The sequence below is a fragment of the Rhopalosiphum padi genome, chromosome 4 (genome assembly GCF_020882245.1).
Source record: "Rhopalosiphum padi isolate XX-2018 chromosome 4, ASM2088224v1, whole genome shotgun sequence".
Lineage (NCBI taxonomy): Eukaryota > Metazoa > Arthropoda > Insecta > Hemiptera > Aphididae > Rhopalosiphum > Rhopalosiphum padi.
In genome coordinates this window covers 16,631,577-16,658,480 of record NC_083600.1, presented here as the reverse complement: position 1 = coordinate 16,658,480, position 26,904 = coordinate 16,631,577, and the positions used below count along the sequence as shown (strand labels likewise).

Below are 26,904 nucleotides of genomic sequence, written 5' to 3'. Positions count from 1 at the left end.
ATCACGTGCTTTGCGAACCACTGCGACAACGGCAACGGCGGCGGGGCACCGGTTGAATTCCTCGGCGGCCCACAAGAGAGCAATATAAGAGGATTGTGACCGCGACCGTGTCTGTCGGTGGTGGGAATTGGCGGTCGGGGGGGACACGTTGTAGAAAGTGGTCGGGCGACTCGGCTTGGTCGCCTCAGTACATATTACTATTATTATTATTATTATTATTATTATCTACGCGCTTTAATAATAATAATAATAATAATAATAATAAAAGTAGTGGTAGGTATATAGGTATACCTATAACCGGTGAGACGGACCCGCGGCGGGGCCATACGAAAACAACAATAATATTCAACATGGCCGACGACGCGGCGTGCGCTCGGTGTGCGGCGGTGTTCAGTGCTTAGTAGTCCGCGATGCGCGCGCGGTAGTCGACATCCGTCCGTTGGAAATCGCGTTAAGATTTTGTGCGCAAGTGACAAGTGTTTGTGACAGTTTTTGTTAGACGTTTTTTCGATACGGTTTTCGGTTATTGCCGCCGTAACTATAAGTTCGGTTCACGGGACGCCGACTCGTCGGCGGCGGGCCGTTTTCGACTGCGTTTTCAACGGTCGTCGCCGTTATTGTGATAATGTGCCGGCCGACATCGACGACGGCGGTGACGCACCAGCTACGGACGAGTTCGGCGGGCCGAGCGCGATGAAGTCCACCTCGTGGATCCCGGCCGCGGCCGTCATCGTTCTGATCGCCCTGTGCGCCCCTCAGCCAGGTTAGTTATAATAATATTAATTTTCATCCTCCCCCCCCAAAAAATCAATGTATCTCTATAATATTATCATAGTATAAACTTAAGTCACGTCGACTTCCCGCTGGTTATAGATTTGGTGATGGTTCGTAAGGTTCACGCCACCGAAAATATAACATTTTCCGTGACTCCGCTTGTTATAACCTACTACAAACTACATAGTATTACTATGATACCTACATATAGGTAATTGTTGTATGATTAATGTTAAATGAATAAACATGACAAGGACGCATTAGGTTAAAAGATTTACTTTCCGATGGTATTGCCGAGAAATTCAGTTGGGGATTGAAAAATTGAAAGCATTTTCCTGCTGTAGCTTTATGTACAATATATAAAGATATGACAAAACGCCGCAACTCGCCTTGTACTCCGCAATAACCCATGATTCTGGTACCCCCAAAAAGCTAGAAATAAATTCCCGTATATTACCCAGTACTCCTATGGAGAAAAGTGACTGAGTTTCGACAAGTCACGCGCACATACACGTCGGTACGCACACAATGACTGCGATAGGACGCCGAAGGTTGAGCAGATACCTATGTATAGTATATGGGATACTCCAAAAGCATGTCTTCTGCGAAGATCTTCCCGCGGAGAAATATGCTATCGACACGATAGATCATATTGTTATAATGTAATTTCGAATACTGCAAGGTATTAGGCTATTTAAGTGTTATTATTGTGCTTATTAAACCCGGCGGTTGGTGAGGTCAAGGCGGTGGCTATGGGTGTTCATATTTATTTTTTCATTCCACTCTTTTATAGAAATTATATTTTGTCTACTCATCTATTGTTATATAGACTTTGCGGTTTGCGTAACAACGCTACCCGCGTAGACTAGCCTCGTACTCGTTACACGATCGCAATAAACTGTGTTATTCAAAGTTCCAACACATACCTACACATTACGTGCAAATAGGTGCTCACAAACCATGCGATTTGACTGGTACTTTACAGTGCTTGGGCTATTGTTTTAAATCAAGAACTCCCCCAAACCCCGTCGGACGGAAAGAGACTTAACGATTTATCATAATCGCACGAATCACTCAGGGATGTATCATATTTAAAGAATGATCAAGATCCCAACCTCACTGTTTTTTTTATGAAGTAATATTTTTTTAGAAAAGGTTTAAAAGTATAATATTGTTGTTGTATTCATAGAAAAATAGTTTTATTTACATTTCTTATAATATTATAATACATATTATTATTATTATTTTATAAATTACATATATTATATTTCTATGTAATACATAGATTATATACATATATAATACCTATTTTATACTTGTATTATATTATACATACGCATAGTCAAATAATCCCCATCCGCTAATCTCGCTATCACTTGTTAACTTGGGTCCATACGATGATAGATGATAGTTATAATTTTGATAGCTAATATCATGATAATTATATAAAGCAAAGATGGCTAACTTTAATAAACTTGAGATCAACCCCTGAGTTTTTCTAGGTGGTAGGTACCTATATCGATAAAAAAAAAAGTTCTCAATTTTATCTACATGTGTGTTACACGTTTTTTATTTCTTTTATTTAGACTATTAATAAATAATAATAATGTTTTATTTCATGGTTATACAAAACATATATTTTAATATATTTGATTATAAATTATTACTTTTAACTTATTATTATTTATTTACTGAAAAAAAATCGAGAAAAGACGAAAGAGAGTCACGGTTAACTTGAACTTATGTAGTTATCAACCTATTGATCACCCCTGATATAAAGTTTAAAAAGACTGTCACCAAGATGGCCATATCATAAGAACTATCATACTATCAAACGTAGACGGGACTTAACTTATTTCTAGTACATAGTTTCATGCTTTATTTCTACTAATAATCCTTAATCGTACAAAAGTTATGAAAAATACCTATATTATATTTTACATTTTTACATAATATTCTAAACCGGATTCACCGCAAAATATGTTCTGACTTCTGCATTCTCGGAATGTCTAGGTCCGGACATAACTTAGTATGAAAGAATTTCGTTATGAGAAAAAATACCTATTTTCAACTATGAACTTTAGTCGTGATCAATCAATGAGATGATAAAAGCAAAGAAAGTCACATATGCTACCGTAAATACGTTTGATACAACTATAGAAGTATATAAAAGTACAGAATATGTATGTTTTAATAATTATATTATACATTGTTTTAATCTACGAGTATATAGTAGGTATATAGTTATGATATATTAATTTTTTTATCCGATAAGTATCGAGATTCATCAATACTAAAATGATTATTTTTGGCTAGTTTTTTATGTAGGTACTTTTAATGCGACATAATTAAATTACTTCTAGATAATAGTCATTAGTCATTAATATGACTTACTGTGGTTTCCAATATCAAAAAGAAATATATCCCATTAAAAACTTATATTGGACAATTTCTGTAAATTATAAATATACACTACGAATACAATTTCTTTTTATTTAAAGTCCTTATTTTAAATTAGCGTTTCCAAAATATTTTGGTCAAGTTTTAAGACTAAAGCGGAAAAAATTAGCGCACGATTCGCAGATCACTTACTGTTTATATCATTTAGATCAGATTTCAAAAAATAGTCGTAAAACTCGTAAAACCGATCGTAATTTATACGGACCTAACTAATAAAATATAATTAATATTAATCAGCCACCATTTACGTTTTATTCGAAAGTAAACGAATATGCTATTATGGTAATAGGCACTGATTTGTTTTAGCCATACACAAATATCATACTACCTATAATTCCACAATTCATCGATTTTATTTACTAAATTAATTTTATCGTATTAAGTATAAATAACATTACAATGATAATTTATTGTTGTTATTTTTTTTTTTAATAACGATGTTATTTGGATAGAAGAAATTAAATGTAAAAGTTGATTTTCCTACAGTTACATCCTTTCTCTTTTTGTCCACTCTAACGCTAAAAAAAGAGTATAAAAATATGATTTGTTTCTAATTCGGAGTATAATATATATATAACGCACAATGAAGAAAACCGGTCATAATGTTTTTACACATTACTATTTGGACCGTATAGCTCTATCGCTGTTAAACCATTTCAACGAAAGCATTTGGCTATGGATCAGCTATTATACTTACTGTACATTAAAATTTATAACAAATTTATAATTAAACTAGCACAAGATTTACGCCACGCATATGCTGTCGCTTCTCGTTCGAACGAACATGATATTATGATTGTATGCACATTGCACACGTGTAAAAGCAAAACACAACCGTTTGATATTAAAATATTTCTGCCAAACCGTGAATAAAGAATGCATTATAGACGGCGTCACGATAATATTACTTATAAATCATAATATTATTATTTATTATTATATGGAGTTTTCAATAAGTACCTATATAATATTATATTATTTTATAATAGGTATACCTGTAACGATTGGCTAACGCGTTGCCGTATGTATCCAAAATCTGCAGTTTGACTCATCACCCAATAATATACGTAGTTAAATTATACCGTCCAACAACACTGTATGATATGAAAATTTACGTGATCCAACGTTCGAGGTCGAAATATTTTAACAAGATACCTATATTATTATTATAATTTAAATTAATATTACTTACTATATTTTAAAAGTTAAAAATTAATGATGGAAAAAAATATTACCTAACCATAACGCATCCGGGTTACCAACTCGTGGTAGATTTCCGTCAAATGTATATATAGGTATATAATATTCCATCAGACCATGTCGATGCGAGTACGACAACATGTGCGTTGTCAAGGTGAACGTGCGCCTGTAAGTTGAGAGTCCAGTGTATGTATAATATAATAATATAATAATATAATAATATAATTTTATAATGTTATACAATCTTCAGCGGACCACTTGGCATTGCGGATCTATTGGTGGGAGTGTGGAGGGGTGTAAGTGCTAATATGAAGGGTTATTGCTTTCGAACTAATCGCATTATTTAACTGTCGAAGGATAATACGTAGGTAGGAACGTCGTTTCGAATTCAAACGTCATAATACAAACTTACACAATATTTGTCTGCTGGGATATTAAGTATATATATGTTATTGACAACCGTGATTGTTGCGTGTTCACCGTGTAGGAACGACGGGTGAGCTGAAAAAATATTTCGCACACCGATTACAAATATGTCACATGTACACTGCAATAATGAACATTATGTACCATGTATATGGTGTGTGCAGAGGTAGGGGGAAATGTAGTACCGGGACAAGAAAACTCTGTTGAGCGAGACGCATTGAATTGCATTGTATGACGGGAGAAGTTTTAGATTTTTCTCAATTTTTGATAACGACTTATTCCTTGGAGTACCTAAGATGTGATATTGGCTAGATATTTGTTAATGGATTTTTTTTTGGTCGACTTTACATTTTTAGTTCTTATGTTCTTTCATTCCACAGTTAAAATGTTAAATGAACGTTTTTAAAATGTATTATTTGTTGACCTGTGCATTAATGACTCATATGTGAGTGCAGTTAAGATTAAAAAGAAAGAAAATACCAAGTATCTACTTACTCAAATAATTTATTTGTACGTGATTTTGGATTAAAAATTTGTCAAGGTGGTATACTTAATATTGTTATACATTTTTTAAAAATAGCAAAAGTTATACCAATATATATAAATCTTAACCTTGAATCTTGATAAAACTCAAAATTGGTTCGTTAAAAAATTAAATTACTTAAGATATAAATATAGTTTGTCACATTTTTCAAATTATAAGTTATAATATATGGTTACATTTTTTCATGTGATTTTGTTTCAAAAATTTGTCTAAAGTTAAGGAGTATATTGATACGGTATCAACATGTTATACATTTTAAAAAGCCATAATATATTAAATGGAATTCGATTTAAAACTAAACTTGTTTTATAACTCTTAATTGGGGTTATGGATAAAAGTATCATTTGATATGTACAAAAAAAATGTATCGTAACTTTGATACCAGTTTACTTGTCACTTCGTTATTTCCCGTTCTCGATCATCGGTATCAGCACAGAGCTGCCATCGTGTTATTATTATATTACTATAATAGTAGGACATACGTGCATTGCTTAATTAACGAACTGAGAGCAACATATTGTATGTACTATATATGTATAGTTGCCGTGACCGATGCAGGGTTGTAACCGCATATTCTGCTACTGCAGTTCTCGGCAGGTATATTATTATTGGCTGCGATGATATTTTATAGGTCGTATTTTATAGGCATGTGCCCGATGTGCCGAGAACATAATATGAGTATACAGTTTAATACGACGCGTTTCACGCCGGTTTCGAGGAATGATGAAACGGTCGTAAAATAACATTTCCGCCGTAGACAATATCCATCGTTTATGCGTATATATGCGCATTGTCTCGTGTTGGAAATGCACTTTGTTTACGAAGAATTTACGATGTCATTCATCTCAAACGACCACGCGCTTACCTTTGAGATGTAGACGACGTGTCGATATGATATTATTATGAATATCGAGACTACAGTGTACTTGAGCTGAGTAAATCATAATTATAATAATACTATAGAAACGAGACCGTATTAAATACAAAATGCAATAAAATTAAAAATACTTACTCTGATACTTTTTGTTGTATAGAATTTTTTATTATATATATATATATATATATATATTATCGACTAAATCGCAAGGAGTAACGGAGGATTTTTACGTTTTATTACTTTGAACAAAAACGTGATTAATAAGCCGGCCGACACAAACATACCTATTTTATTACATTATCAAAATATCACGTTTAATCCAAAATTTAACTATTCGACGACATTATTATTTATTATTACAATGCATCATGATTATGTATGCATTAAAATTATAATTTAACGTACAACAATGTAACTTGTTTTTTCGGACATAATAATATTACCCGATTCCCCTTGGGAAACAATTTATATACACATAATACATGTCGAGAGTTCCGCGTCATCGTCAGGTCGTTTTCTCAACATATAATCGTCAAAATAATAGATTTACAATATACATAACATAGTTCCTGTTTACTCGAATAAACGTCACGGATTAAGGTGAACACGATGTAAATATATTATGTTATATTATGATTGAGAGGTATGGATTACTCAGGAAGTCGGGGAAAAAATTATGTTCTATATGAATCAAGGGCGGAAACTTGGTGAGTGCTTTAATATTATAATATTAATTCTTTAGTAGTGAGGTATGGAATAACATTTATTTTTAAATGGTTAATAATTACGATTAGTATATTATTATCATTACTTATACTTTATAGTAACGACACAGGGTCACATTCATTATAGTGATTAGTCATAATGATATCCTCAAACAAAGAATAAGGGTGTGAGTGAATATGTATCGATGTCCCGAGAAAATAGTTATTTTCATCACTTATTTAGTTGATTTACAGGTTTGCTGTCATTCAAACCTTTCACCATACGCTGAAACATCAGCTTACTGCAGTATAATATTCTAAAACTATCAATTACCGCAACAATAAATATAATTAAAATTTATGTTGTAATTGAATACTATATTATCATAAATCGTCAAAACGACTTCATAATAATGTATTTATTAATTACATGAATAATTATTTAAGAAACCCATCGGTATGTAATAATAAAACAACAGTAACGATTGCAATTGTAATAGACCGAAAAGTAATTAAGAATGTATTCTAAATTCGTCTAACTTACGCAATTACACATAGACAAATATTTTGCTTCCAATTATTAAATTAAAAATGTCATTAAACAGATATAAAAACCAAAAATACCACTAAAAATTTAAATTGATTTAAAGATTGATTTTTTTTATAAAATTGTCACTTGTCATGAATCATGATATGAATATTTAAACTACCTATAAAAGAACTTAGTAATTTTAAAAACTGACTTAGATAATTTGTATTGAAAATTTTTTATAATTGTATCTATTAATATTTTCTTAACTTATGCGTATATTCAGAGCCGTGCCATGGGGGGAGGCCTAGGGGGCATGGTTTAAAGGGGCGCCAAAAAAATTGAAATGTATAATAATAATAAATAAATTAGGAGGCGAATATTTTTAATTTTGCGCTGGGCGCCAAGCATACGAGTAATGCGCGTATTTCAAAATAGGTTCACTGAATTTACATACGTATATATTAGTTTCGGCACGGATGGTCTATGTTGATAAATCGTGTTATATGGCACGTATCATTTCGTTCTAGTCTGCATATAGCATATCTATACATGAATCTTTACCGCTCTTTATTTGTTACACGAATTTCGCGATTCCGAAAACATCCTTGAAATTAAGATGACAGTAATATTTATACCTCTTATGGAAACGAAATGCGCATCGATATTCTCTATCATCGGTCATCGTGTCTGACCGGACTGTGACCGTCAAAAACGTTATGTGATGATTGTTATTAATTATTATTAAACGACCTGTACGCGTAGGTATTCGTACTATACCGACTTTATAAAAACGGTTGACTTCTTTAATAGGTATAATTAATTTAGCTTATTTTAAACAGTTGATTCCGATTAGAACCGGAGAAGCAATAAAATCATATTGTACATAATTAGGGATGTTTCTGTATGTGCTAGGAGACGGCGTATTACTAAAATCCATTCTCCTCCTGACCAATCGAAAAATATTATAACGTGGTACATTATGAAGTAGTTGCTGCCGCCTATAAATACATAAATGAATATATTATGAAATCGGATATTTTGATAGAAGATTAAAAAAATTGTAAATCCGTATAATTATCATATACCTACTATCATTGTCCTCATAGTCGGTAAGCGAAGCTCGTCGTGTTTAAATTTATTAATTAACTATTATTATACATATTATATTACCTATACGAAATAACACATTATATTGTTGCGTGTCGGGTGAATGTTAATTATTTTTCGAATGATCTACCGTTTCCGGATATATAAAAACAGCATGGTGATCGATGACCGAAGCCTATAATATCATAATAGTCGAGTGCCTTCATACTTGAGTTTTTCTTGGACGGACAAATTAATTTTTTTTAATTTTCATATACATCATAATGGTATATCATATATAATATAACAAATATTATTATTTTATCACTGTAATTATTATTTAACGCCCGTCATTGGCGCGTTTTCAATTCCGCGATGTTGTATATATGTATACAGTGCAGTAGAATATTATATTATACACGCGCAGCTATTATTCGTGTCACCACGCATTGTTCTCTCCGCTCACAGCTCGAAGCAGTTGGGTCACGGTAAAATTTCCCGAAACGAAACACTATGCAGCGCGTACACAGTTATGACACCATCTGTAATGGTGTATAGGACATTTTTAAACCATTTTTTTTTTTTACGTAACTTATGGACGAGCTCGCATTTCTCGCCGATCTCAGTTTACAACGTGTGTCATGTCCAACGATATTAATGGTTTATATTAAAGTCAATATAATTTCGTATCCAGGCATACATAGATCGCTGACCAACCAAGAGCTAGCGAAGAGGCATTAAGTCTATTGGGTTATAATAATAAACGATTCTCTGCTGTAGCCACTGAAAATTACCGGCATTGTTAAATTTCCTAATATTTTTACTTTGATACGTTGTCATTATTTTATAACGTGTATTGTACGGGTAGTAATTCACTTTCATCATAATTCGTGTATAAGCGTATTTTACTTCCAACAAATTCATCACTATATTATAATATGGTATATCCAGAGGATTTAAGGATTTGACAATAATTGTTACACTTAAATTACATTAAAATATATATCAGATACACCGTGTATAGTCATATATAGAGTCGAGGAAGAAACGGCAATCGCACAAACTAAGAACATAATGTTATTATTATTGGCCGATGGTAATATATAATGTGAAAGTAACTCGCAATGTGCGTTTCCCAATCAGAAAGCATAGCATCGGCTTTATACATATATGTAGTCTATAGATGTGTGTGTGTGTGTTTGTGCAAGTGTGATGAGTCCGTGAATGTGTTCTCTAATTAAGTATATTATAAGTATGCGTTTACCGTTCTATACATGTTATGCTAATTGCTAACATACGTGTGGTGTGACCATTATTATTTTCATTATTAATTAAAATGCTAAAAAAAATTGAACAAAAATTCGTCAAAAATTTTTTTTTTATTTCGACCAAGGTTATTATGAAAACAGACTACACCGCGATAACACTTTAAACTTGAAAATAACACTCACGACATTATTAATATTAATGGGATTGTATAATATAATATAATCTGAAAATCTGTAATGACGAACATTGATTTATCGCCTCTGTCGCGTAACGCCAACAATAATAATTTATACCATTATCGCACATAGACAAAAATGTCAATTATTTTTACCACTATTCCATAGAAAACGTGCATTTTGTTATGCAGTCACATGGAAATCCTTCGTTATACGTTGTCCGCAATTTATAGTCGAAACACAGTTGGAAAAGTAAATAACTCTGTCTAGAAATTTCTTCAGTGACTCATAATTGACATAACACTCACACGCATTTCAACTTATGTATATTTATAGGTATATTACGTTTGTCTAAAACTATAACGGGATATCATCTATGTGAACAAGGCATACATCTGACTTAACAGATATAAAAAAATTAGGTTCACATTATTGTATTATTATTGTAACAATTATTATTTTATTGATTGTCCGTCTGATGTAAAAAAATTTTTAAATTTTAAACTCGTCGTTTATTAAGTTTAGACTGGCGATGAGAAAGCTATACGTACGTGAATTTTTGTTACCTGAATATATTGAAATTGAAATTCTACGTCGTGACGTGACTTCACGAATTTAAAAGTAATATACGAGAACGTATGGTAATATAAATCGGTAGGTACTTACTTAATAACAATAATAGTAGACTACTATACTCAAAGAGACGAAATTGATCCAAAAAAAATGAAATGCACACATAGATTATAGCACATGTAATTGAAATCACAAAAGCTTTTCATGTGTCATGCTCAAAATATTTTCTATGAATCTTTCAAATGTAATATATTTATATATTTCAGAATCGCCAATAACCTCAGCAGTTGAGGCGTGTATATAAAAAAAATAGTAATAAAAATAATAGTAAAACGACAAAAACCGCTGTAACCGAATTGACTCTCGTGAAAATTATGATAGTCCTCGTCCTGGGACAATAACAATGGAATATTCATCATCATATAATATAACACAACTGCAGCCACCGCATAACATCACAATATATAATATATTATTGTGATGTATGGATATTGAAAATTGATTTCCATCGACGCGGCCGTCCGGCTATTATTCGATCATGATGCAGTTGTCGTGCCTCATCACAGACGATTAGAGAAAAAGAAAAAATAACTTTATATACACCACACCACACTCCTCTCCGAGCTACACGTATTATGTATTAAAGTTTCCGACAATGCCGTTGTTTTTTTTTCAGTAAAAATTACACCGTGATTGCCCCGCACTATGCCATTCGCGTTGTTCGAAAATATACTATGGGTAAATTGAAGCGGAGCGGAACGAGCGTCACACAAACTGCCCATGTACCGTTTTTTACGTACATTTTTTTTTTTTTTGTTTTATTTTCCAACGATCACTATTATTATTCCGTCGTTTCGTCGTCGCGTTTTCATCCGACAGCTTCGTCTTCGTGTGGCGCAACGAAAGCGTATATAATCTGCGCTTGACTACATATACATAGCTGCAGCTACAACACCATTACTGTGCGAGAAAATACTACAACCAGGGATACGTTGTTTTTTCCATAAATGGAAATTATTGTAAACGAGAAAACACCAAGTGACCTATTACTGGCGAAAGGTCGTTTGTTCTAAAATTAAGTGCTGTTTCAATTAATACATCATGTTCAAATATACAAATTGTTCAAACATTTCTTTGTTGTTATTTGTTGATTAGGTATTAATTATTGACGATAGTGATAAAAATCAAAACTGTGAAGAAAATTTAACTATAAACCATTACTTTAATAATATCTATATTATACTAAGTATATTCTAAGCAATCTACTTTATCGGCCTTCGCATTGTTTTTTAAACTCCATATTGATTTTGTTTATACAAAACCGCACATGCTCGGGGATATGAATTTAAAAAATATATTTCACGGGCTGTTAAAATAATTACATGACGCTAATAGCACAATGTGTACATACACCTAGTCTATCGGCTGATCGAGATACTTATTTTACAAAACTACATTATAAATAAAAATAACTTATAATATATAAAATGCTCGTGACACAATTTTTCGAAAAATACATTTTTTCCTGATGCTATAATTTATTGAATAATTTTATTTTCATACCATTTGTTACATTGCAGGACTTGGTGATTTGACCGGAAGTCCTCCGACCATATGGGTAGATCGGAATTGGGTAGTCGACTCCACAGCACCCGTCGGCACGGTGGTGGCCCGGGTTCGCGTGTCCGACGTTGGCAACGAGACGGTCCTGGTGTACGGGCTGGAACACTCGACGGGCTTCAACATCGTCCAAGAGAACGAAGACCCGTTGCCGTTCACAATCGACGAGAACGGAAGAGTCACCACAAACACGTCTCTGACGAACAAGGTACAATATTATACCATTATCGTCATTAAAAATAAAATCATTATTCAAAGTGCATAAAGTCATAGTTAGTATCACTATAATATAATTGTACATCTACGTCGACTATCATTACTTCTAATCGCAATGTAGTACTTACCTGTATATATTATAATTTTGATCCGAAATCTTTGGAGGAGAATTTTTTTCTTGCGCTAGCACAATAACCCGCAGTGAACTCACTTATATGATAGTGTTTTGTACCAACGTCAAAACAAACTTATCGCACCTATCTACTATTACGTGTACCCATATGACATATTGCGTGTACCCGGTACCGCAAATGTGCATATAGGAATTATAATAACGGCAAATTTATACATAATATTGTATTATAATGTACCAAACAAGCTACGTTGTTATTATACTCTGCGTATCGCGATTCGCGACTATTATTATTAACAATTCGACACGTCCAATCGCGGGTAGACAATTATATAGACGTATAACATAATATTATGTAGATAATAACTATTACTCATTTTTCGTAAGCTTATTGTGTACTAGAAAATTACGTATTTTATCATAGGAAGAAGGGGTATATCAATTTCAGATAAATAATAAAAATACAAATAATCATATGGCCGGAACACGTGCAATAATGGAAACACAACTGCGGTGATATAATAATAATAAGATCAGACGATGATAACAGTATAAAGATATACACAAATAATGAAACTAATTAAAAATCGTACGATGAAAAGACGCCGAAATAAGAAATGGAATTCAACAACAATAATAATTATACGTTAAGTTATATGCTATACATACTTAAATTTTTAGTCTGAGAGTAAAGGAAATAAAAAAACGTAAAAATTATACATTTATATAGTTATGTCTGAGCAACAAACTACAATAATCAAATTCTAATCGAAATATGTTAACGAAAACAATTTGTCTATAGTTATCGATACCTAACCAATAATAGAAAGAAAGTATATTATTATGATCGTGCTGGATGCAGTTCGAAAAATAATAATTTTGAACTACCTATGTTTTATATTAGATGAAATATGAAAATTATACAAGTATATATGGAATTTGTGGATTTCGATTTAGCCGTTTGTTCGAGAATCATATTATATTAGCAAAAAATTGATTACAATAGTATCTTTATTACAGAAAATACAAATTAAAAACTTAAAACTAAACAGTTAATAATATGATGGTGAAATATAGACTAAGCTGAGTTGAGACGACGTACAATTCTATGCAAATTGATTAAGACGATTGTGCTATAGGAGATTTGATGGTAAGACAATTTGAATATGAAATGACTATTAGTATTATACATTAAAAGTGATAAAAGGGGTATGCCAGGAGCATTCAGAGAGTAATCAAGAAGATGCATATAAATGAAAGAGAAATTGACTTAAATTCGACCAGAAGAAAAGGTACAACTTATGAGGGATTAAATTATGCTGAGGGCGTTAGATTTTTTTAATAAGAAAGTCATATCAATATCGATTATAAAAATATATTTACTCGTGTAATAGTTAATAACTAAAAATATTTTATATACTATACTTTATAATTGTAATATACAATTAGATTCCTATATTAAAATATATGATTATCAATTTCCTTATTTATGTAATTATTGTACCATTTAACCAATTTTCGAATTTATATTACCGTATGTTAATAATTATTATTTTAAGAGAAATCGACACATAATAGTAATAATATAACGTGTGTTTATAGTATTCCAATTTTCCGACGACATTTTCATCAAATTTACGATCAGAATACGCTACTTAACCAATAGGTCTTAGTTTTTGACTTACAATAATTTATGTCTAAACTAATCGAAAGGGTTCGTAATCGTCGTTTCGATACTCGACTATTACGTGTATATCAGTCTCAAACATGTACGACGTACCTATTTATAGTCCCACGTTAAATGTATTCATATTCACATAATAATGGTACCGAGTCTAACGTGCTATCATAATAGGAACCTACCTAAACATTCTTGATTTTATAACATGGATTATATTATATTATATTGATGAAACACAATGGACTATCCGCTATCAGATTGTCTTTTAGCCCGTACCGTTTCAACATAGACTGGCGAGAACGAAAAACGTTCAATATAAAAAAAACCCGTGATATAATGCAATATTTTACGGTACGCGCGATGTATACATAATAAATTATAATAACAATAGATCTGTTTTCCGGAGTACGACACTCGGTATATCGGTCTTTAGCAGTAAATATTGTAACTAAGTGATAATTTTTACTTGTCTTAGTGAAACTTTAATTTACTTATACCATAATATATAGAATATTATACATTTTTTTTTAGTTTGTGTAGTTTTCTATTTATTTAATAATATATGTAACCGATCACAAATTTCCCCTTTTCATCGTTGATGACATTTGATTCTGTTTTATTTCCACGATTTCTCGGTCCTCAAATTCAATACATGCTGCGTAAAGATGTAATAATATGTTTAATTCTACAAAGTTTGGATTTTCTTTTTAAAAAATTCAAATAATTTAATTGTTTCATCAACTTTAAAAAAAAAAAATATTTGTGATCCAAATAACTATCTTGGCCAATCTTTGTTTTTTTTATTATTATTAAAAATCAATTATAAATTACTACACATATATGTATTACAATTTTTTCTTATCGATTACCTACCTTCTTTAATCATAAGACTTGTAATTTGTAAAAATAGAGTTAATATTATTATTTAAAATAGTGATATATTATGTTATACTAAAGTTTGTGATTATAAAATACTTAAAGCCCATTTAGTAGATAGCAATGCTAATTGAAATATATAATTTAGATTATTTAGACAATATTTATTTAGATAATATTATACCTACAAAAAATATATATATAAATAAATAAAACAAAAAGTATACTGCAGATAACATTACCAGATTACCTTAACTAATGTATTATAAAGACAAATACAAACAACGAATGTATCAACGTATACCCATTTCACTAATGAATAAAGTGATGCAATATAAAAAAGCTTAATAATCTATATGTTCAAAATGTCCATCTTTTTACAATTGTTTATTTCAAGATAATAATTTTATATTTATTTAACTATAAAAGTTTAGTAAAAAATAAATGTTGATCAAAAGAGATATCTTTGTACTTCATTTTAGCGATATTTAAACAATTAATGTTCTTAATTTTTTCTGAATCATTTACTTCATAATAATTATTGATACTTACTATTACCTACATAATTTCAACTATTTTATAAACAGATTTTATGGACAATTAATTATGTAGCTTAGAGGTTTTGGTTTTTGTGGTGTATATCCTTCTAAATTACGTTTATTGAGATAAGTTCTGATAATTTTATCGTTTAGTTTATGTAAAAGTTTAATAATCTTTTAAATGGACTTAAGAGTATAAGATACTTTTGATATTGATTAATATTTTTCTTTGTTGTATTATCTCATAGTATTACAATAATGTAGACAATAATTTCATCAAATGCCATATCATCTTTATGTATATTAAAAGGCATAAAGAAAGTATTGTAAACATTTATTAGTAGTTTTCTTGAACTCATGAATCAACAAATTTTTTTTAGTTCACTTTCTGACCTGATTATTTGGATCTCGCTAAATGACATTTTGGAAAATTATCATAGTTATTTCTAAATAATAATTAAAACCTTAACCATTAAAAATTACAAACTATAACTCTAGCAATAATTTATAGTTTTTTACATGTGGTGTGCCAACGCCAACACCTCTATTAAATATGTTTATTTTAATTTATTTTACCCATTAATATAGTAATTGTTATACATATTAGTATTTGTATTGGTATTTGCTAACTCAGTTCTTAAAATATCTGTTTAGTTCTGTCGTAACTCATACTCGTACATTATATTTAAATACATATTATATAATAATTAATATATTTCTATTTAAATTTAAATTTAATTAATTAATAAATTATTATTATTATAAACATAAAATATTAGCAACTTAAATATAATTCGTCCATTATAGACTTATAATCTACATTCTACATAATAGACCTAAATCATATAATCATTTCCCGTGTCGAATCAAATAACTGTTATCGTATGTTTTCCTTCCTATCGAAGACCAATTATTAAAAAATATATCTATCGTCTCGTTCGTTTTTCAGGACACTGTGTTCCGTTGATTAAATAACGAATTTATTCGTCATAAAACGGCGTTGCGAAGTAAACTGAAGTACGTCCTAATTAGCATCCTTAATTAGTTAATTATTAACTAGGTTATTAACGCACAAGACTTGAATAATTTACTATGATTTAACATAACCCCAAAATAACTTGGTATATGTGTACGTTATAGTATAATAATAGTAGGTACCATATAATATAATATATGATAACCTATACTTATACGAAAGCCAAAAGTGGAACACAGTGTTTCTCTGCGGCGTGTATACCTATAATGTATAATATGTAACTACGCATTATTGTTACAACAAGTGTGCCTGTTATTTTCGTTATTGTATTGATGTATAAATTAGTGTTTTACTGCAACTATGGTCTTCAACTACGTGTTTTGATTTTGTGATCGAAAAGTTAAAAAATAATTTCATTATTAGCGTATTCAGGCCTTTTTGGTTGCCCCGAGTTTACGATAGCCTTATGATAGCCTAGTAATATAATAATAATAATATTTAATCAAACTACAAATAACTATCTATTCTAAACCCGTGTTGAGGACATAGCGAAAAAATTCCTTGCTAAACGGATAATCAAAATAGGTGTATAATGTTTGATTGATCGAGGTTTAAAGTTACCTATAACGATGGTATATTTAATGTGAACAACCACGTATATAATAATTAACTAAAATGCTTAAATGGTGAATTTTAAATTACACAAACAGTTATTGAAAATATAGTTTATCAAGCATAATAAATATCATATTTTAAGTAAAGACTTGTATTATAACAATTTATCTATATTATAGCTAACTATTATCATCGTAGGTTTTGATTTTGTAAATTTTAAATTTTAATGTACATATTATTTTGTTCAACTAAGATTCGTTCTTATTAATTAATAATTATATTCTTTTTTTTTTTTACAGGAAGGAAAAAATATTTACCTGTATGTGACAATCAACGATGGTCACTTGACATCCAAGACACAGGTATGGGCAAAAGTGGAAGGGCCTGGTGGTGGCGGTAGCAGGAATAAGTTAAATGGCGGAGGACTTCCACCAAACTTCTTGTCATCGCAGTTCCGACCACCACCCCCGCCATCGATCCCAATCAACGGGGCCGGCGGCAATTTTCAGGGCGTTGTGTTTACGCCCCCTAACAAACTTCCACCACCCGGACCGGCCAGGACGACGCCTCCCAGGCCACCGAACAAAGTTCCTACGGTGAAGCCAACGACAACCACAGTTATTGCCACGCAAAAGACAGTCACCGCTGATACACCCGTCGCCGAGGCCTCCACATCACCGACGACAGCCGGTAGCATAGTCAGCTCGACCGTGGTAACCGACCCAGATGTAAACCATATACCATCTATCTTCACCGCCACAGAGTCTGAGTCCAGCACCATTAATACCACGGCTGCTACTACCACCCTATCTGGCGAGACAAGAAACGTGACAGAAACAGCACTCACCCCTCCCACAGTGACCACCCAGCAACCAATTCAGAATAACTTAGTGTTGGCCTTAGTACCAATTGTGATTGCCACCGTATTCCTGACCACAGCCGGCGTTCTCGCTTGTTTGTTCCGAAAAAGGCTGTTTTCCTCCAAAGTCAAGTCTAAAAAAGTCAATTCAATCGTGAGTGTAATAATATAAGTAATGTGTACCTGCATGACGATATAATATTATTATTACGGCGCAATACTCGTTCAACATTCAGCCCAAAATAATTAAATCTAATTCTAAGTATACAATATAATATGACGCCCATATTAAGAGGACGTTATACCCGCATGTGTTGTTTCTATCTTACTAACGTACATCATAGCAAATTTATATTCAGCGGAACATATTTTGTGATGTTAGCTTTAATATTATAGTAAATTTACCTATTATCAAAGTTGAAGGTAAGAATATTATCTAGAAAATGTTACATGCTTTTATTGATATTTTCAACATGATCATTTTCTAGCTAATATTCTTACCATTAAATTTGATGATAGGTAAATTTACTCTAATATTAAAGCTAATATCATAAAATGTGTTCTGTTGAATGCAAATTTGCTATGATGTAGGTACAATAGTAAGACAAAAACAACACACGCGGGTATAACATCCTATTAAAATTACTAAATCATCGAATTTCAGTTTAATTTTCAAATTTATAAGATGCCTTTATATACCTTTATATTCATAACTGTTACCGTGCAGTAAAAAAAACTTAATTTTTTCGAATTTTGAAGGCTAAATACTATACTGCAAATTTCAAGTTGCGGCATTCTTCTCATTTAAATTTTTACAATAAGAAACTTGTGGGTATAACTCTTTTTAGATAAGACCTATTTAATTTATCCTAAAAGCTAACCAATAATAAGTCTAGTTTCAATTATTATGTAGGTATTATAAAAGGTATATATAATGTGTATATACTGTATAATATAAAGTTTGAAATAGTATCACGTTATCACTAATCATGACGTTGATATCTAATTATATAATATCATAAACTTATTTTCTTATACTTTTTCCCGCAGGGAAAAAAGAAGAGCTTTAGATCGGACGATCCGATGGTCATGCACCACTGGAGCGGACCACGGGCTTTCACCAGGTACGAGAGCTGGGGCTCGGATCCATCGACCCATGGGCAGTACACCGGTGGCAAGGAATCAGCGATCAAAGAAGTCGACCCGTGGGAGATACCCAGACACCACGTGCGGGTGTGCTCAATACTGGGCGAAGGAAGTTTTGGCCAAGTCTGGAAGTGCGAGGCGTACAACGTCATGGGTAAGAGATACGCGTTCGCCCGCGACTATTACGCGTTAAATGACAACCGTAAAATAATAATAATAATAATAATAATAATAATAGTTAATTATTATAAATATTTTTATCGACTACAACGATCATGATGATATCATCTCGACTGCGGTAAAAATGTTGAACACGACTAATATATATTACAATGCGTACGCATATATTGTTTTAGGGTTCAAGGGCAACATGGTGGTCGCCGTAAAGACGCTCAAGGACAACGCGGGCGAACGAGAACGACTCGACCTGGTACAGGAACTGCAAGTGATGAAATCGCTGGAGCCGCATCCACACGTCGTAAAACTTTTGGGATGTTGTTCAGAGAGAGGTACATATATTAAAATCTAATATGTTTTAGTAACAAAAAGCTAACAAATAAAAAAAGCTTTTCATAAAAAAAATCATATTATCATGATAATTTTCATCTTAATATTTATTGTATAAACAGTCTTTTGTAAAAATGTTTTTTAAAAATTAATAAGTTTAATAAGTTTTTTATAACATTATTTCCAAAAATTTAATGTGTAATGTATTGGAATAGGTACTGTTTCATAAATCTACAATATATTAATATTATTATTATTATATCATTGTATCGGATATCAGTAAAAAATAATCCATTCTAAAAAATAAAAGTTCAATATTACATGTGGCATGTCCTCAAACAATAAATTATTAGGTATTTGATAAAATTCGTCGATCCTCTTTCCCTTTTTCTCGTTTTTTTTTTTTTACCTACAGTCCTACACCCATATGGCCATAACGAAAAATGATGACATATTAACATATTTACATCTATATAATGTTTAATAGTAATAATAATATACGTACTCATAAAATGATGGTTCAACAATGATATTTTAAATTTAAAACGTATCTAAATTTTTAATTTTTTGGTTTTGTTTCCGCCGCAGATCCCTTGTTCGTCGTCATGGAGTACGCGAAATTGGGCAAACTCCAGAGCGTGTTGCGGAACTCTCGAGGCATAAACTACTACACGAATACTCATGGGCCGAGTTCGTTGACGTCGCACGAACTCATTATGTTCTGCTATCAGATCGCCAAAGGAATGGACTTCTTGTCGTCTAAAGGGGTACGTTGAACTTACTGCCTACATACCTATAATATTAGATATGTTATATTGTATATTATACAATGCATAGACGATTGCACACTGCAATGTTAACGAATACGTTTCGCGCTCCGTAAATTGTTATAATATTATTATGATGCTATTGTAATTGGTGCACGAAGCGTTCAGTTTGTAAGCGCGTAGGAAATCCAAAGACGATATAATTATAGTGTACTTACAGGAAATTGAAATTCCTACATAGGTCGCAAATCCGTAAATAATAATGTAGGTATTTACGTATATTTTGTATTGTTTTTAAGTATTATGAATCTTTTTAATGTTATGTCTAATACGCATATTATAAACGATCAAAAAAAAGTTGACTTTTTTTTTCAATGACAAATATTATTTTTAGGTTATTACTATTATTGAGTGTTTGTCAATGAATAAAATTCCGATAAAAATATATGACGTAGATACTGATTTTTATAGCTATTGTTTTTTTTTTATACATAGAACTGAATAATAATTTAATGCTTGATAATAATTATCCGACAAGTAAATAATTAATCATTTAAATAACAATAACGATAAACAGACAATATAAATGATTTAAAATATTTATTTTATTTTTGTATATTAATATTTAATTTTAATGAATAATAATAAATAATCATTAATAATTTTAGAACACAAGTTTTTATATTTTCGATTATTTTTTGCACAATCAAATTCATACATAGTTAAAATTTGTCTTAGTTCATTAAATATTCATCCCTAGTTAAATTAATAGTATAAAAGAATGATAATATATCTATTACCTATACTAACTTACCAAGACTAATAAAGTAATAACCATTAACTTCCGTAATTTCAATTTAATTATCATGTTGCAATGTCAATATAAACGAGTTTGGTAACTCAGGAAACGTTAAACGATTTTACATAATGTTAAAATGCTCAAAACACAAAACATATTTTACATACCTACAATCTTACAATATTAAATATGGTATTTCATACCAATATACTTACAAAAATATTAAATACCAACTTCATAAGTGTATTGTCAAGAATGCAATATTTACTATAACAACATTCTTGAGTTGCTAAACAAAATATGTGATACAGTGTGATGGAAAATAAAAAAAAATACCAAATAACCTTATAATTTGAGTACACTTTTTAAAAACTTTTTACTACAGAATAAACGACTAACAGATGTATTTTGTATTTATTATATATTTTTGTGGTATACAACTCTACCCATAGACAATTAATGATAATTGATTAATATTAATTATCATGTTATGGTTGAGTCAGCTGGTCGGTTTCACTAATTATCTGTTAAATTGTACGCGAATAATAATCTAGACTTTGGAACGGATCCTCCAATTTTTAACACATCATTTAAAAAAATATTAACTCGTTGATCGACAATTTCACATTCCAGAAAATTACATTAGAATTACATCGACAGTATAATACTCGTAAGTCATAATAAATAATAATAATAATATATTCCCAGGAACCGTGAGATAATAATTTAATAATTTGACCAAAAACTCAATTTTAGAATGAAATAAACATATGTGACCTTGAATGTAGGTACGCGTCGTATAATTATAAAAATAAAAATATATATATTTACGGTTTGCTTGTTCCATAGGAATAACGAGTAAATGCAATATTATCAAAGTGGCTCTCGACTCTGTTATAATCACTTTAATAATCTTTATATAATAATAAATGATGAATACAATTCTTAAAACAATTTTAAAATTATTCACTGAGATTCCAATATTTAACTATAATGAAAATGTATATTGTTCAACAAAAAGTTATGTTGTATTAAATTGCATTTTAATGATAATATTTTTTTTCTATTGGTATCTTCGCATACATTCGGGTAGGTAATCATTTCTTGTTTATGTTTTAGAGAAAATTATAAAGCAAAAATTAGTATTACATAATACAAAAATTCGTTCTGACTGCGATAGAAATAATGAATAAACGACAAACGTTAAATATATATGTATATTAAGTATTACTGTTATGCGGTATAGGCAGGTACATTTTAACTACAATTATTCCTATATACATCTATAATATACAGTAGGCTACAGATGGTAGATACAATACTATTACTGTAGTATGGAATGTCGATCATTGACCGTCGCTAATATTATTACTATTTTTGTGGTTTCGATTCAGATAGCGAAATATTTCTGAAAAACACGCCCGCGATTGTACAGTTTCGTTTTAGTGCGAAATCATTCGGGGGCACACGAGGGCAATAGCCGGTAAAATCGAACCATGCGGTGACGCGACTAATAACATTAAATTATTTCATTAAGGCGGATTCCCACTCGGTGGAACTCCAAAACACTGTGTATAACATTGTGTAAAAATAAAACTTCGATCCTACCCAAAATCAACGATGTATTAGTTAACCTACGACGATGATGTACGACAAAATCAATAAATCAAATAGGACTTTTTCCCGGATAAATAATAACTATAGGTTTACTAGTTGCCCTGTATACTGTCGTCCTAGACCCCACTACAACCATAACAACAACAATAATAACAAAATATTCAAAACACATTCGTACACAATTGTGTTTTGGCACGACGGGTATTGCGAGTATATTTTTTAATATTCGAATCGAGTTTAAACCAACTATCGCGATTAACGAAGTATCTGCATGAATCATGAACTGTACATCATGATATGTAATAGTATCGACACTCCACGATTCGTTGGTTTGTAAAGAAAAAAAAAATCAACCATTAATATAAGTGTACCGCAGAATCATGGAATATTGAATAACGTAAAATATGATCCCATATAAATCCAGCATTAAATCGCGATCTAAAACAATAAATCTATTATAATATATTAATATTTAACTACTGTAGTATTTTTTAAATAGTTACGCTTAAAGTTTTTTAGTTGTTTTTACGTACGTAACGTAACAGATCATAAGCACATAATAATAATATAATATTAGGTTTTGCGGTTTTGCCATTTGTATTTTTTCGATAAAAGGCTATTTTTTTTTATGAAAAACAACCACTTGTTAGTTTTTACACATCACTCGTTCGAGTAAGAATAATACGTCAACTCCATCATGCTGGGACCTATCGTAAGCGTTACACTAATTTTTCAAGCAACATAGTTACAAAAATAGTGTAGTATGTTCGTTTTAAAAAAACTAAACATGATAAATTTATATTATATAACATTTCAAATACGCAGTTTATATATTATTTAGTATAGCAACATGTACCTATTATACAAACACAATACCACACAACGAAAAACGACTCATGTGCGTGCGGTTCCGGCACAGTAGTAGGCGACAGACGAGGTGTGATAGACTGGTGTTAATGGGTGGGTAGCGGTGGATAGACGGACAAAAAAAGTTGTTGCAACGATTCGCGAAATCGTATTTTCCACGCGTTCAAAGACCCTGACGCGAATTTGTGTACGTGCACAATATATAATGCTCGACGACAACTTACATTAACGAGTGCTCGACTAACTGCAGTACTTATTATTTATTCATACAAACGATTACGCAGAATTTATAATAGCGCCTTATACAATAGTGCACTGAAATAAATTTTAAATGGTGGGGTAAAATATTTCCAAATATACGCCCACTATAAAAATAAATTATATCGTGACAAATGTCAAGTAAGAAAATTAACATACAATGTACACAATATACTTACTCATTGTAGTAATTTTAACTAGCAATGAAGTTTATAAATATAATGATTTTAATAGAAATAAAAAAATCGTTTTTTAAAATGTATAACAATTTGACTTGAATGAGTTGAAAAATATATTCCAGAATTGTATATAATATTTAGTTAGGTATAACAGCATCCCACGAAAATCGCTAGTCATATTGGTCTTCGATATATTATAATATTATATAAATACATTGTCACACGGGATATAGAGTTTAAATTTTCCCACTATTCCCAGTTTGATTTTCAAGCTTTTCGAAGACAATGGTTCCCATAAATTAAAAACATTACAACGATTTTGACTATGAGACTCATTCGTATAGTTCTCGAATGATTTATTCTAGTGTAAACCTAAAATACCTTTTATGATACACCCGAGAGTTTATTGAGTTTTCCATACAAACTTTGAAATTTATTAATATTAGTGATAGACTTTACGTTTTTTGATTCCTCCTGTAAAAACTTTTTGTCCCACAAAAAAATAATATTTTACATGGTTTTTGATTATTTCTTATAACAGGCGAACATAAAACAAGACAAACAGAATAAACACAACAGAACTAAAATTCCAGCAGTAGTGTATTTAGCTTATTTTTATACCCTTATAACATAGATGTCCACAATAAAATATAAATATAACGTGTTCCCTTTAAGGCTTTAAATTCCAGCATTCGCCAAACGCTAGATAAGTTTTGGCTACCTACACTATCAAATCATTTGCATGTTATAACGTCATATTATGAACATCTCGAATTATCCTGCGTTTTATTATAAGTAAATTTTAATAGTTTTAGACTTTACTCGGCACCGCGACCCACCTACGCCTGCACAGCTTAGAAGCGCCCGTATACCTGTTATCAGTGGTGGTTTTAATAGGGGAGATGAAGGCGCCTGTCCCCCATTTGAGATTCGATCAATGTTTTTTTTAGTAAAAATGTAGTCATTTATGGAAATCATTACCTGCAAATATTATTTAAAAGCGTTTCAAATAAATTACAACAAAAAAGAATAAAACGTGAGTAGTGTTGGATGGTATACGGAATGAGGATAATAAAAAAGTTGTAGTTTTTGCATATTTTTCGTTGCGGGGTACTAAATTCGTTTCCCGCTAATTGCATTTTTTTTCTAAACTACTGTTGCGTCACAATAATAATACATATACTCACGTATTATAAATTTATATAAGTATAGTGATAGTAGAGTACGTACGCATTAATGACACACGTATACACGTTGTTCGCAGATCATACACAGAGACCTGGCAGCCCGGAACATACTGGTGACGGAGGACCGAGCGTGCAAGATCTCCGACTTCGGATTCGCTCGGGACGTGGCCAGCAGCCGGGTGTACGAGCGCAAGTCCGAGGGCCGGCTACCCATCCGGTGGATGGCGCCCGAGTCGCTGTTCGACAACCTGTACTCGGCCAAGTCGGACGTCTGGTCGTTCGGCGTGCTAATGTGGGAGATCGTGACGCTCGGCTCGACGCCGTACCCGGGAGTGGCCGCCGCGGACGTCATGAAGCGCATCCGTGACGGTTACCGGTTGGACAAACCGCAACACTGCCGGCGCGAGGTGTACAACATCATGTTCTACTGCTGGGACAAGTGTACGGACGACCGGCCCGACTTCGCCGAGCTCATGGGACTGCTGGACAAGCTGCTGGTCGACGAGACCGACTACATACAGCTGGACAGGTTCCCGGACAACGCGTACTACAACATCACCACGTGCATAAGTGGCGAGCGCCTGTGACAAGTCTCCACCGCCGTCGCCCCCGACGCCACTTCCGCCCGGAAGACGAACCGGCAGCGACGACGATGTGATTCCGTTCGACCGTGTCGTTTCCGTTAGTTATAATATTATATTATCACTTGTCTATAAGTATTACGCATGTCACACGTCTAAAAAAAATTAATAATATTAAAAAACGTTTGCAATAGGTAGGTATACGGCACGATAGAAATATTTATTACGAATTGTCGACATCCGGCCCACTCGGTATATATTTATAATGCAACAATAAAACTGCGTGAGATCTCGCTTTATACGCGAGTGTATCAGTTGTATAATATTATTATTGTATGTTTTTTTTTATTTTTCATTGTCTATAAAAAAATATTATTAGCGCTTATTGTATATACATATATATTAAGAATTTAAAAACTTTGTCGACGTCGTTTGTTTAGTTTACGCGATGTACCGTCCCTTCTCATATTGCTCATTTTATAGCACAAAAACGATGTTTGGATAGATTGAAACGAATGCCTATTTTATCATCAAACACGAATATACAATGAATATTTGTATTTCGTGGTTTTTTTAAAAAAGAAAGAGAAAATCGCTAGTCTTTTTTTTTAATTTTCGTGCTTACTATTGCGACTATACGTAATACCTTATTATTCATATATATTTATGTCATGTTTTTCAAACAGTATTTAATATATATATAATATATGTATTATTCTACGAATGTTATACTATTCCGTGCGAATAGTACAATCATGTATGTTATTGTTATAGTATTATACTGATATAGTACCAAAAATATATTTATGCATAATATTGTATCCATAAATTATAATATAATATAGTTGCAAGTACTCGAA

At 31.7% G+C, this 26,904-nt stretch overlaps 1 protein-coding gene across 1 annotated transcript; it reads left to right on the top strand.

Moving 5' to 3' along the window:
• The first annotated feature begins 373 nt into the window (after positions 1–373).
• Positions 374–26,904, top strand: LOC132928514 (tyrosine kinase receptor Cad96Ca). Its single transcript, XM_060993236.1, has 7 exons — positions 374–763; positions 12,202–12,449; positions 17,577–18,290; positions 19,187–19,436; positions 19,639–19,791; positions 20,378–20,556; positions 25,541–26,904. Exons 1-7 carry the CDS (start codon positions 694–696, stop codon positions 26,048–26,050), a joined length of 2,124 nt encoding a protein of 707 aa, XP_060849219.1. The 5' UTR covers positions 374–693; the 3' UTR covers positions 26,051–26,904.

What these genes read in the sequence shown, in the direction of transcription:
- LOC132928514 (XM_060993236.1), top strand. Translation starts at nt 694, where the DNA reads ATGAAGTCCACCTCGTGGATCCCGGCCGCGGCCGTCATCGTTCTGATC. An exon ending in ACACGTCTCTGACGAACAAG is followed by an intron (nt 12,450 to 17,576) that starts GTACAATATTAT and finishes TTTTTTTTACAG; the next exon opens with GAAGGAAAAAATATTTACCT. An exon ending in CTAAAAAAGTCAATTCAATC is followed by an intron (nt 18,291 to 19,186) that starts GTGAGTGTAATA and finishes TTTTTCCCGCAG; the next exon opens with GGAAAAAAGAAGAGCTTTAG.